Source organism: Brachycentrus maculatus, unplaced genomic scaffold (assembly GCF_059751285.1).
Source record: "Brachycentrus maculatus isolate JH-2025_06_01 unplaced genomic scaffold, ASM5975128v1 h1tg000188l, whole genome shotgun sequence".
Lineage (NCBI taxonomy): Eukaryota > Metazoa > Arthropoda > Insecta > Trichoptera > Brachycentridae > Brachycentrus > Brachycentrus maculatus.
In genome coordinates this window covers 378219-393978 of record NW_028280939.1, presented here as the reverse complement: position 1 = coordinate 393978, position 15760 = coordinate 378219, and the positions used below count along the sequence as shown (strand labels likewise).

The 15760-nt window shown below is 29.2% G+C and overlaps 1 protein-coding gene across 1 annotated transcript in view; it reads left to right on the top strand.

Annotated features, from left to right (window-relative positions):
• The window catches only part of lobo (coiled-coil domain-containing protein lost boys), a 149936-nt gene extending 135970 nt beyond the window's left edge, over window positions 1-13966 (top strand). The window contains exons 6-15 of the mRNA XM_088262760.1: window positions 573-726; window positions 1232-1379; window positions 1471-1580; window positions 4063-4210; window positions 5538-5607; window positions 6290-6502; window positions 7372-7593; window positions 9024-9158; window positions 10401-10492; window positions 13649-13966. Of these exons, the coding sequence (XP_088118886.1) occupies window positions 573-726; window positions 1232-1379; window positions 1471-1580; window positions 4063-4210; window positions 5538-5607; window positions 6290-6502; window positions 7372-7593; window positions 9024-9158; window positions 10401-10492; window positions 13649-13787 (1431 nt within the window). The 3' untranslated portion in view covers window positions 13788-13966. The remainder of the gene's footprint in view (window positions 1-572; window positions 727-1231; window positions 1380-1470; window positions 1581-4062; window positions 4211-5537; window positions 5608-6289; window positions 6503-7371; window positions 7594-9023; window positions 9159-10400; window positions 10493-13648) is intronic.
• Window positions 13967-15760: the final 1794 nt, after the last annotated feature.

Genomic DNA, 15760 nt, shown 5'->3' with positions numbered 1-15760 from the left:
AAAAGACAAAAGGTAGCTAGGTGGGGTCTCCGCAAAAAATCCGTAATAAAAAAGAATAACAGAAATCAAATTAGTTTGTACAAAAATACGAAAATCATTCATTCTTATTCAACAGTCTGATCTGATTCTTATTTTATTTTTTGTACATACCATATAATAAAAATCAGGTGAGACATTTTAATCAGAATTAATGAGTTTCGTGTTGGCTTATAAACTAATTAAATTTTTATTTTACTCGTACATTGATGAAAATTAGACCTTTTGGTTGATATCATTTTGCAGCATTAGTGTCTGAAAGACTAAAGATATACTTAAATATAATTAAAATGTAGCTTTGTTTTAAAATCACTATAAATATTTTATTATAACTTAATTGTAATGTCTACCGGTTTCAAAGCTAACCGCTTCTTTCTCAAGACAGCGGTTAGCTTCGAAACCGGTAGACATTATAATTAAGTTATAATACAATATTTCTAGTGATTTTAAAACAAAGTTACAATTTAATTAAAAAATGGAAAATCGCAAAGTTAGTGCTCCAAATATAAATTGAATAATTAAATGTTTTTTTCTAGGTGAATCTTCAGGAGGAAGTAGTTCCAGAGAATTTCGACGTCTGGAATCGCTTTTGTTGGCTTAAGCTCTTGCCGGAAATGGAAGAGGAAGCAGCCAAAAAGCAGTTTGACATGCCAATCAGTTGGGTTGAAAGATTGGATATCTCGACGGCTGGTATATATATTTTTTTTTACTTTTTTTTAACTTTGTTGTTTTAAGTTGATTTCCACAGCTGTATAAATAATTTTTGCCCACTTTTTTTCCGGGATATCTGGGATTTTACTGTTCTATGAATGAAAGCTGTCCCACAAGAAGCATCTAGGCTTCCTGGCAGATCTGCTCTTGCTAAGCAATTTTTTTAAACTAAGTCGAGAAATTTATTGAAAATGTGAAACAAAATAAAATTGTATCCCGATTTTACTGTGAATTTAATAAAAGCTTTCAATATACCTGTCACTGCCAATCTAAATAAATACAAGATTGTAAGTCACCAAATTTTCTAGAAGTACCCCAGTGTAGGCAGTGAAATGGATTAGTGTTTAATTCAATTAGTCAGCTAGATCCGATTCCGACTCGACGTTGGCCGGTACACAGACGCCCACAACCCCGACCAGCACAGCAGACAGACACGGAAAAGTGCTAAGACAAAATATGTACTATGATTGTCTTTTTATTGTAGAATATGAGGAACGTTATCCAGGAAGCAAAAAGGTACTGAGATTCAAGAAGCAAATTCTTGAAAAGTTCTCACCGTATTCAACAATGGATGGCATTGTAAAAAGACTATGCAAGTATGATGATTATTCGTACACTCGATTATTGACAAAGTAAATATGATTCTTACATAAGTAAATACATATGACTTGGCACATTAACAAAACGAGATCTCTATTTAAAGCACTCTTAAAAAAATTCTAGGCACGAGTGGTTTGAAAGGAGACCTGATAATCTAACGGAGATTGCCTATGACTATAATGAAGGCATCATAACAGAATTCTTTAAGAGAGGAAGAGAAGATTACTTAAAAGGTATACTCACCTCTCAAATTATATGGTCAATATAAAATATCTTTTTAGCACTCTTTTGGGAACAAGTATTTGGACACACTCAAAATGTTGTAAATAAATTAACTGGTCAAATTATAAGCTAAAATAATAAAAATGATATTTTCTGGCGTTTCTCAGGTATGTGATTATAATCCAGGATTCGGATCTCACATACTAATAAAAGAGTTTCTGCTCAATTAAAAGGCTTCTTTTCATCTCAACAATAGACGTTTCTAGTGAAGTTGTAATGATTCAAGAACAACGTTTCGAAATTGGTTCATATACTTAGAGCATCCAAGAATTTCAATAGTGTAACCACACTATTGAAATAATGGGTCAATAATGGGTAGAATTGGTGAATGTTACACGTGTGTAAAGTGATCACTAAACCAGCCTATGACGGTCGTAAGCCCCGTAAATGCACAGACTTCCATATTCTTATGCATCTTTGATGAGATGTCAAAAATGATATTTTTTTTAAAAATGAGTTATTCATTGCATATTAAATTATTTAGTTTTATTCATTGTCATAGTTCAGCAAGGTTTAAAAACTTGTAAACAACCCTTAGGGCTCAATAAATAATCAATGGCCCAGAAGTAATTTTTCATTAATTGATTCGGCAGTTACCTTGTGGTTATATCTATTTATTATATTTTTATTTTTAAATTAACTTCACAACATTTTGAGTATGTCCATCTGGGTTTCTCCACTCAATAGTTATTTTAACGCAAACTATATTATTGTATAAATAAAGAAGGATATTGTTTACACTCAGCTTTTTGTCAGCATTTGTGTCATATTCTATTTTAGACATATTCTTTTATTGGAAAATTACTTCTTCATCTATCTTGAGATATTTATATATATATATATATATATATATATATATATATATATATATATATATATATATATATATATATATTTATATGTATATGTATATATATATATATATATATATATATATATATATATATATATATATATATATATATATATATATATATATATATATATATATATATATATATATATATATATATAACGTGGTAATATTTTCCTTTTGAAAATTAAGTGTAAATAATATGTAAAGTGGGTGTATAATAATAAAATAAACAATGTGTTGCTTTGTAATTAAAGAAACGACAATAAAAGTTTATTCTTAATTAATCTTTACAATAATTTTTATATCTATATGATTCTGACAGTTAATAATATTATCGGAAGTCTTTTGTTTTCTTCTGAGTGACGCATGCGACATCTGTTGGTAGAACTGTTTTATGTAGGTACTATTTGTAGGTACTTAATAAAATGTATGGGTAGGTACCTAGTTATTTTATTACATCTCCCCCCTTGGGGATGAAAATTCATAGTAAAATTTTCACTCGTCCTCCGGATCATCTTCTTGTAGTGAAGGGACTGGTATAAGTTTACTGATATGATAAAGGTTTGATTTTATTTTTTTGTGACCTGTATCAATTCTGTATATTGAGTTAGAAATTTTTTCAATAATTTTATAAGGTCCAATTTTTAGTTCATCCAATTTTTTTCTGTTTAGCTTGTTTCCATTTTCCACATACACCATGTCTCCTACGTTGAATTCGCAGCCTATTCTATTTTTGTCAAATAATGTTTTATTGTAATTATGTGATTTTATTGTATTTTCAAGCGCTATTTTCCTGTCTCTAATCCAGTCATTATTAGATTTTCCTTGTTTTAATTCGTTGGGTAAAATATTTACATCTGTACCATATAAAAGATAACTTGGGGAAAAGTCAGTGACTGAGTGATTAGTATTATTATATTTATTAACACATTCTTGAGCTATTGTGGTCCATGCTCTTCTTTTCCCTTTTTCATTTATTTTTGATTAACAAAATTGTCGTTTTATAACGTGGTAATATTTTCCTTTTGAAAATTAAGAGTAAATAATATGTAAAGTGGGTGTATAATAATAAAATAAACAATGTGTTGCTTTGTAATTAAAGAAACGACAATAAAAGTTTATTCTTAATTAATCTTTACAATAATTTTTATATCTATATGATTACATATTATTCACTTTACATATTATTTACACTTAATTTTCAAAAGGAAAATATTACCACGTTATATATATATATATATATATATATATATATATACATATATATATATATATATATATATATATATATATATATATATATATATATATATATATATATATATATATATATATATATATATATATATATATATATATATATATATATATATATATATATATATATATATATATATATATATATATATATATATATATATATATATATATATATATATATATATATATATATATATATATATATATATATATATATATATATATATATATATATATATATATATATATATATATATATATATATATATATATATATATATATATATATATATATATATTATGCATTTGTCTTTTAGAACACAAGTATGAAATGTCGAGTCCCGAGAAGTGCATGGATTGCAACAGAACATTAGAGTTTTATGATGAACCTAGATTTGATCATTTATCGCGGATGACAACAACGCATCGCACACTCAGCGAGGAGTATATCGACAGAGAAGATGGGTAAATGAAAAATTAAAAAAAAGCATAATTTTATGTATGAATATACACATATTGTAGTCGTACAGGAGGATGTGACCGATTACCAAAATGCAAAATGTTCAGGAGGGCCATTTAAGTCACTTTTGCTTGGCAAGAAAATAAACATCAATGCAGTTAGTCATTTTAAACAAGTCAGTATATTATACTTCCAAGTTCAAAATCCTTCAAAATCCTTTGGGGTTTTTTTCAGGGCAATATTAAGCTAGTAAGATATCAAATAATGATCAATCATCACGTCTTTGTAAAAAATGCACTTTGTCACTTTCTTCTGTTTGACTACAATATGTTTATCTTCCAAACCGAACTTTTGAAAATATTATGAGTACCTACATATCATTATTATTCATATTTTCACTTGAATCATTGTGTTTCAAGGATAATTTTCATTAAAATATTACTGTGTACTTATTATTGTCTATTTGTTACTTGCGTCCTACCCCTTCTAATTTGATCATTACATAGTTATTATATATGTTTATATTTATATATAAATATATATATATATATATATATATATATATATATATATATATATATATATATATATATATATATATATATATATATATATATATATATATATATATATATATATATATATATATATATATATATATATATATATATATATATATATATATATATATATATATATATATATATATATATATATATATATATATATATATATATATATATTAGTGTAATAAAATACCTTTGTACCTACCTATACATTTTATTAAGTACTTATAAATAGTACCTACATAAAACAGTTCTACCACCAGATGTCGCATGCGTCGCACTGAATAAAACAAAAGACATCAGATAGAAAAAATATAATATTCTAAACTGTCAGAATCAGATAGATAGATAGAAAAATATTACCACGTTATATATATATATAACTATATATATATATATATATATATATATATATATATATATATATATATATATATATATATATACATATATTTATATATATAAATATATATATATATATATATATATATATATATATATATATTTATATATATATATATATATATATATATATATATATATATATATATATATATATATATATATATATATATATATATATATATATATATATATATATATATATATATATATATATATATATATATATATATATATATATATATATATATATATATATTGTATATATTATATACATATATCGCGTTGTATAACACAAAGCAATATATCTGATTATGTGTTTTGTAGCTTCGTGACATTTTCATGCTATTTTTAATCGTTTCAGTTTATATTCCCGAGATATCGAGTTTTTTTATTTTGATAACGAAGAAGATGATGTACATCGGAACGTTGCTGTAAGTTTTATATTTCAATTTACGATTTAGGGACAAAACCACACGTATGAAAAAACCTGTTTTTTAGAGGAGACAGTAAAAAAACAAATATATTTGTTCACATGTTAAATAGCGCAGTTTGTTTTTCACACCTTATTTAAGAAGTATAGGGCTTTTTTTTAATAATCTACCTTTGCCTACGTTAAATACCCTACGTTTCTAAATAGGAATCTACGAGCAAATATTTTTTTCAAAATAGGACATATGTTGTTGTCCAATGTCCTCAATAACAATAAAAAGTTTATATTTGTTTTCAAGTTGGTTCAGTTCACAGCCGACAATCGAGGCTTGTTTTATTAAAAAATCATTTCTGTTTGTAAAAGGATATCTAATACAATAAAGTAAAATTAAATTAAAATATTTTAATAAGCAAACATATTATACACTGTCTATCCTTACTAAGTATGGTAAATACCTATTCTGAGATAGGCAGCATTTACTTATGTTTATAAAATAAAGCATATTTCGTAGTATTAACTATGCCAAGAGATGATTTTAATATGAAAATCTTATAAAAATCTAATTAATTGATAACTAAGCTGTATTTTCTTTCATAAGATTTATAAATTTTTATCTGGTTTACATTTTTTCACTATTTTTAGGGTAGATTTATCTTATTATAACCTCTTCTTTTTCTTTTCAGACAATTACGGAACGATTTCATCGCCACCCTGAAATACCAGCTACTGAAGACGTAGCACAAAAGACGTTCTTAGTAGCAACAATGGAGATACGTCTTCTTTATCACTACGAAGAGAATTTTGTCACAAAGTCAACCAGAAACTTTTACAAGCCAAATTTAATGGACACTGGCGGTGTTCTAGCTTACACATCCGATATGACATCAGGATACGTGGTAATGAATCATCTTTGTAATAACCTTATTTTTTTCTTTATTTTAGTCATATTAAAAGGTATATTATAGGTGTTTCAATTTGAGATGAAGCATTTATCGTTTTATAGGAATGATGATGGAAGTCTGAGCACTGCAAGGCTTACGACCTGGCATTTGGCTGGCTTAAATGATTAGTTCTGCATTCTATCTATTATTGAACATCTCGTTACAAAAGTGTATAAAGTGATCACTTGTGCCAGCCAACTACCAGACAAGCCCTGGAATGCTCAGAAAATGTAGAGAAATCAAGGACAGTAGTGGTCAAAAGGGTAGATTGTAATTGTCTTTGATCCCACTGATAAAGAAAAGAAACAACTCCTATTCAACCTTCAACGTCCCAAGGACACAACTCTAAATTTTAGATTTAGCTTCACACACTGTGTTTTAAAAAGGTGCCATAATAGATTTTAAGAAATAGAGGTATTTACCAAGTGAAATTTACGTTAACATGGATGGATTTTGAAAATGCTAAAAAATTATGTCTTATATCAAGGAATGGAAATCATCTCTCTTGAGAAGAACGTAAGGATAGACCATGATCTGAATGGATTATGGATGATGAGGATGTTATGAGTAATATAAATGAAAAAGGTGATGATGAAAATAAAGAAGTCCCTAAGAAGAACTTTTTAAGGCAATCCATTATTACTACAGGAATTACATATGAATGATGTCTAATGCCAAGGAATGGAAATCATTATTTTTTAGAAGAGCGTAGCGATAAACCATGATCAGAAAGGATTATAGATAATGACGATGTTATAAGTAACATAAATGAAGAAGATGACGACGGGAAGACAAAAATCTCTAACAATCTTTATACTTTTTAGGCCAATCCACTATCTCAGGGTCCCACTGAGCTACGGAAGTACGAGATGCTGTGCAAGTACATGAAAGAAGAGGAGGCTGCTCTCCGCCAAGTGAGGGATTCGGAGAAACTCCTGGCAGAATGCATCAGGCTGAGGGCGCTGGAGAGAACGCTGGCTGCAGAGAGAGTCAATCTGTTCGACGTGGAGAGGAACGAAGCAGCCAAGGCAGGATTGGCTGCTAAGGTAAGGAAACCTTTTGAAACATGTATTCTTGCAACCTGGAACTTCGACAAAGACTTATTAAGTGCTTTTGCTATATGGCTTTGAGGCTTGGACTCAAAAGGTGAATACAATGAATCAGATAGAAGCGTTTGAAATGTGGCTTATTTGCAGAACGCTACGTATTCTCTGGATGTATTTCTTTCTTTGATGGCGATACATCCAATATCGAGCCTTGGTATCCCGCAACATTCACCTTCAACCCCTCTTTTCCTCAGCAGCTGGCTTCCAGCTTACCACCTGGAGAAGCCGCATCCTTTCTCACTTCAGCCACCCACCTTAGTCTTGGTTTTCCTACTTTTTTCCTTCCATCTGGGTGTCCAGTCAAGTTTAATTTAGGGACCGTGTATTCGGCATTCTCTGTATATGTCCAGCCAATCTCAACTTGAGGAGTGTCATATGGACTAAGATGCTAGGGGCCTGATATATATCATACACTATCTGGATGTATAGGGTCACAAACGAAGTATTTCTAAGAAGAGATGGATCAGACAGAAAACATTTGTCGAATATCAAGTTTCATTGCAAGCTCTCCGAGCCCCATTCCCGGATCTGATGCAGAAACATCTATTCTTCCTGATAGATCTCTCTTGAAAAGCATATTTTATGGGATAAGCCTTTGTCAGAGCGATCGCCAACGCTGAAGGTACCAAGCAGAGGAAGATTCTTGCAACAGTCGATGTCAAATTAGAGATAATTAATTCTTCTTTAGTGTTCGCATTATGTACTCCTTTACATTCATCCGTATCAGCAACACTAATTTTCAAATATGTGGGAAGGTGGGTCTTTGTAATCATTGTGAAACGAGTCAAGTTGTAGCTTCCCAAGTATATTGCACAATTGAACGGGAAGTTGGGAAACATCTAAAACCATTACTGGTTCAATAAATCACTGTTGATATATGGAATACTCTCAACCTTGGAAGTGCCACCAAATTGGTATGTGAATCCACGAATATTTACTAGAATTTGTGTAATTTACATTACCTTTTTTTATTTACATCTCAACATAGATGAAGAAGAATATGGAAGTCTGGATATTTGCAGGGATTATGAACTATAATAGGCTGGTTAAGTGATCACTTTACACACTTGTAACATTCACCATTCTACCCATGATTGACAACCACACTAATCATTTTTTTAAATCATACATATATGATCCATTTCATCCTGTTCCATGATTGAGTTCATAACAGCTACCTATGATTGCATTTATAAAGTTTTTTTTTTAGCAAAGACTCTTTTATTTGTATGCAATATCCGAACCTGGATTATTTGATTAATTTACTGAACTAAGCGCCCTTAAGGTAGTATTTTATGAAAATGTCGCTAAATAAACTATCCAAAATTTTTTAAATAATATTTCGTATTTCTTTATTTTTTCAATGTCAGGAATCGGCTGAGAAGGAAGCTAAGGAGAGGCAGCTAAGGAGTGATATGTCCCCACGTTCTGCAGTCATTGGACTCAGGGATTTCGCACAAACGCAGTTGGCTAGACAGAATCTGTTGCAGTCGCGATATGATCAGGTTAAGAACATTGAAAATTCTTAGATTACTGTCTTTAGTTTCAGAAGATGATGATAGTGCAGCACTGAAATATGAAAAAAATGAATACAGCACATTTTTTGGGGAATACTATATCACTCACTCCTTTCAAGAACGTCATAAATAAAAAAAACTTGATTTTTCAGGAGAACGTTTTTAATGTTTAAAAATATAATACAAAGTATTAAAAATAAATATCAAGCCACTTACTGAACTTTTTACTGTGCAACAGATCTTTTTAGGTAAAACCTGTAGGTTTTTTTCTCCATTTGAAAAACATTTAGTATATTTAAAAAAATAATTAAACAATACTTTTATTCAAAATGCAAAAACAACACCATCTGCCCTGTAGCGGGTAAATATTAAGTTAAAAATATGGCGCTTTTGCTGGGATATAGTAAATTTTCTGGGCATTGCGAAAAAATGCACAACTGAAAATTGACGATTTTTTATTTATGACGTTCTTGAAAGGAGTGAACGATTTGTCGTGCATTTTGAGCAGTGATACAGTGGTTTGTCCCACGGAATCTGTGTTGCTGTTTCTAGTCTAGAACTCTCTCTGTCACATGTTGATTCCTACTTACAAACACAAGCTTATCTTAAAGCATTGAACCAAAGTATTTATGTTTGTCGTAAGAACACAATTTTTTTTAACGAAAAATATATGTAACATATATTTTACACTTCAAGACATTATGCATTATGTACCTACATACGTTTAGTTAGTTGGTTTCTTGATTTTTTTCCAAATACATAAATACTTCATATATATTTCATACACACAATCTGTTATTCTTTTATTTCCTTTAGAACATTATTTGTTATTTGCTTATATGTTTATAAGAAAAATCGTAAATATTTATCAAAAATGTAATAAAAAATAAAATATCAGCTACATTTAATATGTATTCAATATTAATATGTATAATATTAATATTGAATACATATTTAATTTGTATAATATTTTGATTGATTGAATATGTATTAGGGAAGCGTTTTCATAATTCAACAAGCTTTAATGTTATAAGTATTTAAAATGCGAATTATTAAAGAAAACTCAAATAACCAAAATATGAGATTGTTATCTCGACAAAAGGGAATTTCACATAAAAATACTGTTCTCCATGTTTTCTAATTATGTATTTCCTTGTTTCTGTTTCTAAATTTCCCTACCAGTAAAAATAGAAATAATGGTAATATATTATATTGTCTTTTGAATTGCAGCTCACTTCGAATCTGAAAGAACAGCGGCTGTGGTACTTGTCGAACCAGTACACCATCAGTCCACAGGATGAGGCAGAATACTACCTAAAAAGGTAAATCTATCCATTGTTATTCAGTACGCGTAAACCTTGGCGAAAGCGTCTTGGATCGCCCAAATTGCATCCTTCGATCGACCAAATTGTGGACAAAAAAGTATTATCTGCAATTATTTTTGATCGCAAAAAACTCGCCGATCGTTCAAAATGTGTGAATAGCACTTTAATGCTCGAGACATTTTTTTTGTGTGCAATAAATGTCACCGAGAGGTTTAATTGAATTTATTTTGGACGAAAATACCTACGGTACAAATAAAAGCAATAAATTATTGCAATATTTTACATTCTAGGTTAACCAAATAAACGTTTCCAGTACCAAATAATGAAGTATTTAGATTGACAAGTTTTTAATGAGGCCCACCTACATTTTTACTTAAAAGATGTTTTTTTTGTATTAAAAAAACATGATATGGTAAATGTATGTACACACACACATATATTTGTGTATATATATATTTATATAAATATATATTTAAATATTTATATATTTATATATATATATATATATATATGTATATATATATATATATATATATATATATATATATATATATACAAATATATATATATATATATATATATATATATATATATATATATATATATATATATATATATATATATATATATATATAGGTATACATATATTTGTCCGCTTCCGTAGTGTAATGGTCAGCATGCTCGGCTACCGTTCTGGAGGTCCCGGGTTCGATTCCCAGGGGGGTTTAATAAATACAAGTGATTTTTTCACTCTAATATTTATTCAATATTACACTGGACTGGTATCTGAAGTGGAGGGCTGATCACCTTTCCTTCATGTGTAAACGATCGAGATATCACTGCGTTTATATGAAGCAGTGCCCTATGCACCATTGGGGTGCGGTAAGGGTTTTATTATTATTATATATATATATATATATATATATATATATATATATATATATATATATATATATATATATATATATATATATATATATATATATATATATATATATATATATATATATATTTATATATATATATATATATATATATATATATATATATATATATATATATATATATATATATATATATATATATATATATATATATATATATATATATATATGTATACATATATGTATATATATATGTATATATATATATATATATATATATATATATATATATATATATATATATATATATATATATATATATATATATATATATATTTAAATATACATGATAAGTATTTTGATAAATTATTTTTATGAAAAATTTACGAGTATATCTTAAATTTGATTGACGATTTCAATGTGTTATGAAATACAACTATTTGACGTTAATACAGTACGATATCAAAAAATAATGTAATTTCTAAATAGGTAACTCGAAAATATAGACTGATCTTATGGTGTCGGTAACGACGAAACTTAGTCACTGATCAAATAAATTAAATGTGAAATAAACTAAATAGAATTTTTATTTTCTTTCTATAGAAAATGTCAGAAAAAAACTGAAATGTTTTTCTTCTTCTAAACCTTATTCGCACCCAATGATGCATAGGGCACTGTATCGTATTGGCGCAGTGTTATTTTGATTATTACTTACATGAAGGCAAAGTGATTAATCCTGCGCCTCAGGGACCAGTTCAGGATAATATTAAATAAATATTAGGGTGAATCATTATTATTTATTTTCAACCCCCCTGGGAATCGAACCCGAGACCTCCAGCACCATTACACCACGGAGGCGGACAAATATTATTATCCAAAATTATCATTATTATTACTGTAGAATTTTGATTTTCGCCTCCGTCTACAAAATAAGATATTATACGAATAAAATGTTGCTTCGTTTACTTTCGTTAATTAATTACTTGCCTTTTTCGTGTAAGAAAATGCGTCCAGATTATTAACGACTACGAACGATAATTACAGGGTGGATACGAAACCATATCTGTTGATATAATGTTGTAGGGACCTTAACACTTTGACTGCCAGTGTCAGTCACCGATGGCCTGTACAATGTGTACAAGGCATTTTGATCGCGTCTTGTCGGTCACCGGAGGCGGACACTTTATACCTTATATTGATTTTATATGACAATTTTTCATTCATTCGAATCCTTATCCGCACTCCAAATGGTGCACAGGGCACTGCATCATATAAACACAGTGTTATTTTCATCGTTAACCCTTCGTTGTATGACTTTTTTTCATTTTAAATAGTAATAAAAATTCTATAGTATCTTACTCTAAGCATTAGATGAAAAATAAATAAAAACAGAATGAAAAACTTTTAACAAAGAAAAATCAAGAATATACTCATGTATCAAATTTGAAACACCATGCAATGGTTATTCTTATGAGATATTGTTATGTGTTTTAACACTAACTTTTGGCTATGTAACAAATTTGATACACGATGCAGCGAAGGGTTAACACACGAAGGAAAGATGATCAGCCCTCCGCCTCCGCTTCAGGTACCAGTCCAGGGTAATATTAAATAAATATTAGAGTGAAAAAAATTATTTATATTGATTTGACCCCCCCTGGGAATCGAGCCCGGGACCTCCAGTACGGCAGCCGAGTGCTGACTATTACACTACGGAGGCGGACAAGTAAGGTACAATATAAGGTACAAATATAAGGTACAATATAAGGAGACACAATTGAAATGCCTTGTGTCGGCCACCGGTGGCTGACACTGACAGTCAATGTGTTAAGGTTGATTATAGGACTATATTGCTCACTCCTTTCAAGAACGTCATAATTCAAAAACTTGATTTTTCAGTAGAACGTTTTTAAAGTTTAAAAATATAATACAATGTATTAAAAATAAATATCAAGCCACTTATTGAACGTTTCACTGTGCAACAGATCTTTTTAGGTAAAACCTGGAGGTTTTTTCTCCATTTGAAAAATATTTAATATTTAAAAAAAAATAATTGCACAATACCTTTTCTTCAAAATGCAAAAATAACACTTTCTGCCCTGTAGCGGGTAAATATTAAGTTAAAAATATGCCGTTTTTTCTGGGATATAGTACATTTTCTGAGCATTCCGAAAACATGCACAACTGAAAATTGACGATTTTTGATTTATGACGTTCTTGAAAGGAGTGAGCAATATGTACCTAACTGCTCTTCGTTTTACTGTTCCAGAGAACTGATGACATTCGAGGTGTCGACACTGGAGGTCCAACTCGAAAGGCTAAGGGTACTCTCACACGCGCGCCACGAACACCTTGTTCGCCTTGTGAACGCATCCAATATCAATAATTCGCACGCATCTGATAACTAAATCGCTAAATTATACCCGCAACAAACTGCTTCATTATATTCAATAAATACCTCCTTGAAAAAATATTCTCATTCAAATGGCCTTGTTTAAACTATACTATATTAGATTTAACACTTTGTAATTTGTAGAACTCCATTTTAATTTACATATTAAATGTTTTTTTTTTAAATGTTACAATTGTTTCGCCTTGTTATGGCATTTTCAAACTGTGTGAAGATTAAATGGAATGAAGTAAGTCAAAATAACTCCTAAGTGGAGATAATCCAGATTTTTGAACAAGTATTTGGACACACTCAAAATGTTGTAGATCTTCATCTTGGTGTTGCAAGACGAGGAAAGCTTCATTTTGCGTATGTCCAATTTAAAAAAAATGGAAGCATAATGTGCAAATGAAGGTTGACAAAATTGATGAGGCAATTGGACGAAAAGATCTATCGGATTTAGTAGTGGCTTATTAAAAAAATAAGACAAATAAATGAGCTATGTGACAAATCTTGATTGATATAAGATATTGAATCCATTGTGTGTCTATTGTATTGTACTGTTATTTGGGATCTACTTTACTCATTTATTATGAACTATACACAGACACATCCACTTTAATTTTTAAGATATATTAACTAAATATGATGTAAATCCTTATAGATTTAATTTTTCAAACGTCCAATTTGAAATGAAAAATCTGTGTCATAAACAACGGATTCAATTATTTAAGTTTAAAACAAAATCTCTATTACTTTAAATAACAGGTTGGTATTTAATTAAATTATTTCTTTGGTCAATTACGGTCAAAATTCATTATTTTCGCGTACCATCAGGCCATATCGAATTAGCCAGACGACATAAAGTATCGATGTCTGCTTGCTCCACCGCTTGGTGACACCGCTCAGTCCTTTCAACAACGTCATATATTAAAAATCGTCAATTTTTATTTGTGCGTGTTTTCGGAATGCCCATAAAATGTACTATATCCCAGGAAAAGCGGCATTTTTAACTTAATATTTACCCGCTACAGGACAGAAAGTGTTGTTTTTGCATTTTGGAGAAAAGGTATTTTTTAATTTTTTTTTTTAATGTACTTACTAAATATTTTTCAAATGGAGAAAAAACATTCACGTTTTACTTTAAAAGATCTGTTGCACAGTAAAAAGTTAATAAGTGGCTTGATATTTATTTTCAATACATTTTATTATATTTTTAAACATTTAAAACGATCTCCTGAAAAATCTAATTTTTTGATATATGACGTTGTTGAAAGGAGTGAGCGATATGACGGTGATATTAATGTGTACAGTTAGTATGGAGGCACGTTTTGAAATCCGCAATTGCACACGTGTTTAGCACCGAAATCTTTGTCAAGAGACAAAAAATGTGTACGGAGAGTACTTCTCAGAGGTCAAGTGAATCTCGGGTAACTAGTAGTGGGTGAATAGTGGGTGGAACACGGAACAATGGAGAAATCGACAGAGGTGGACAACACCCAACCTAAAAAAAATGTAAAATTACCTCAAAGCGACAACCAAAACTATCAGGTTTTATTTTATTTTATACATAAAAGCATTATAATTGGAAATTGACGTTGGAGTAAAAAATATGTTGTACGATAATATAAATTGCACGATAATTCTTTTGAAGTCTTTTGAGTCTTTTCCATTTTTGACATTTCAACATATAGATGAAGAAGCATATGGAAGTCTGGATATTTACCGGGCTTACGACTTGTCATGCTGGATAAGTGATCACTTTTCATACGCATAACATTCACCATTCCATCCATAATCTACAGCCACGCTTTTTAAAAATTGGAAATCATATACAGAGGAGAGACCAAGATTTATGATTTATTTATTCGCTCAAAATGTTGTGTAATTTTTTTAATTATATTTTGTACCACTATATTGTAAAATATTGATTCGTAAATGTATTTTTGCCAAGGTTAAACCTAACCTAATCCAGTAAATAAGGGACATTTT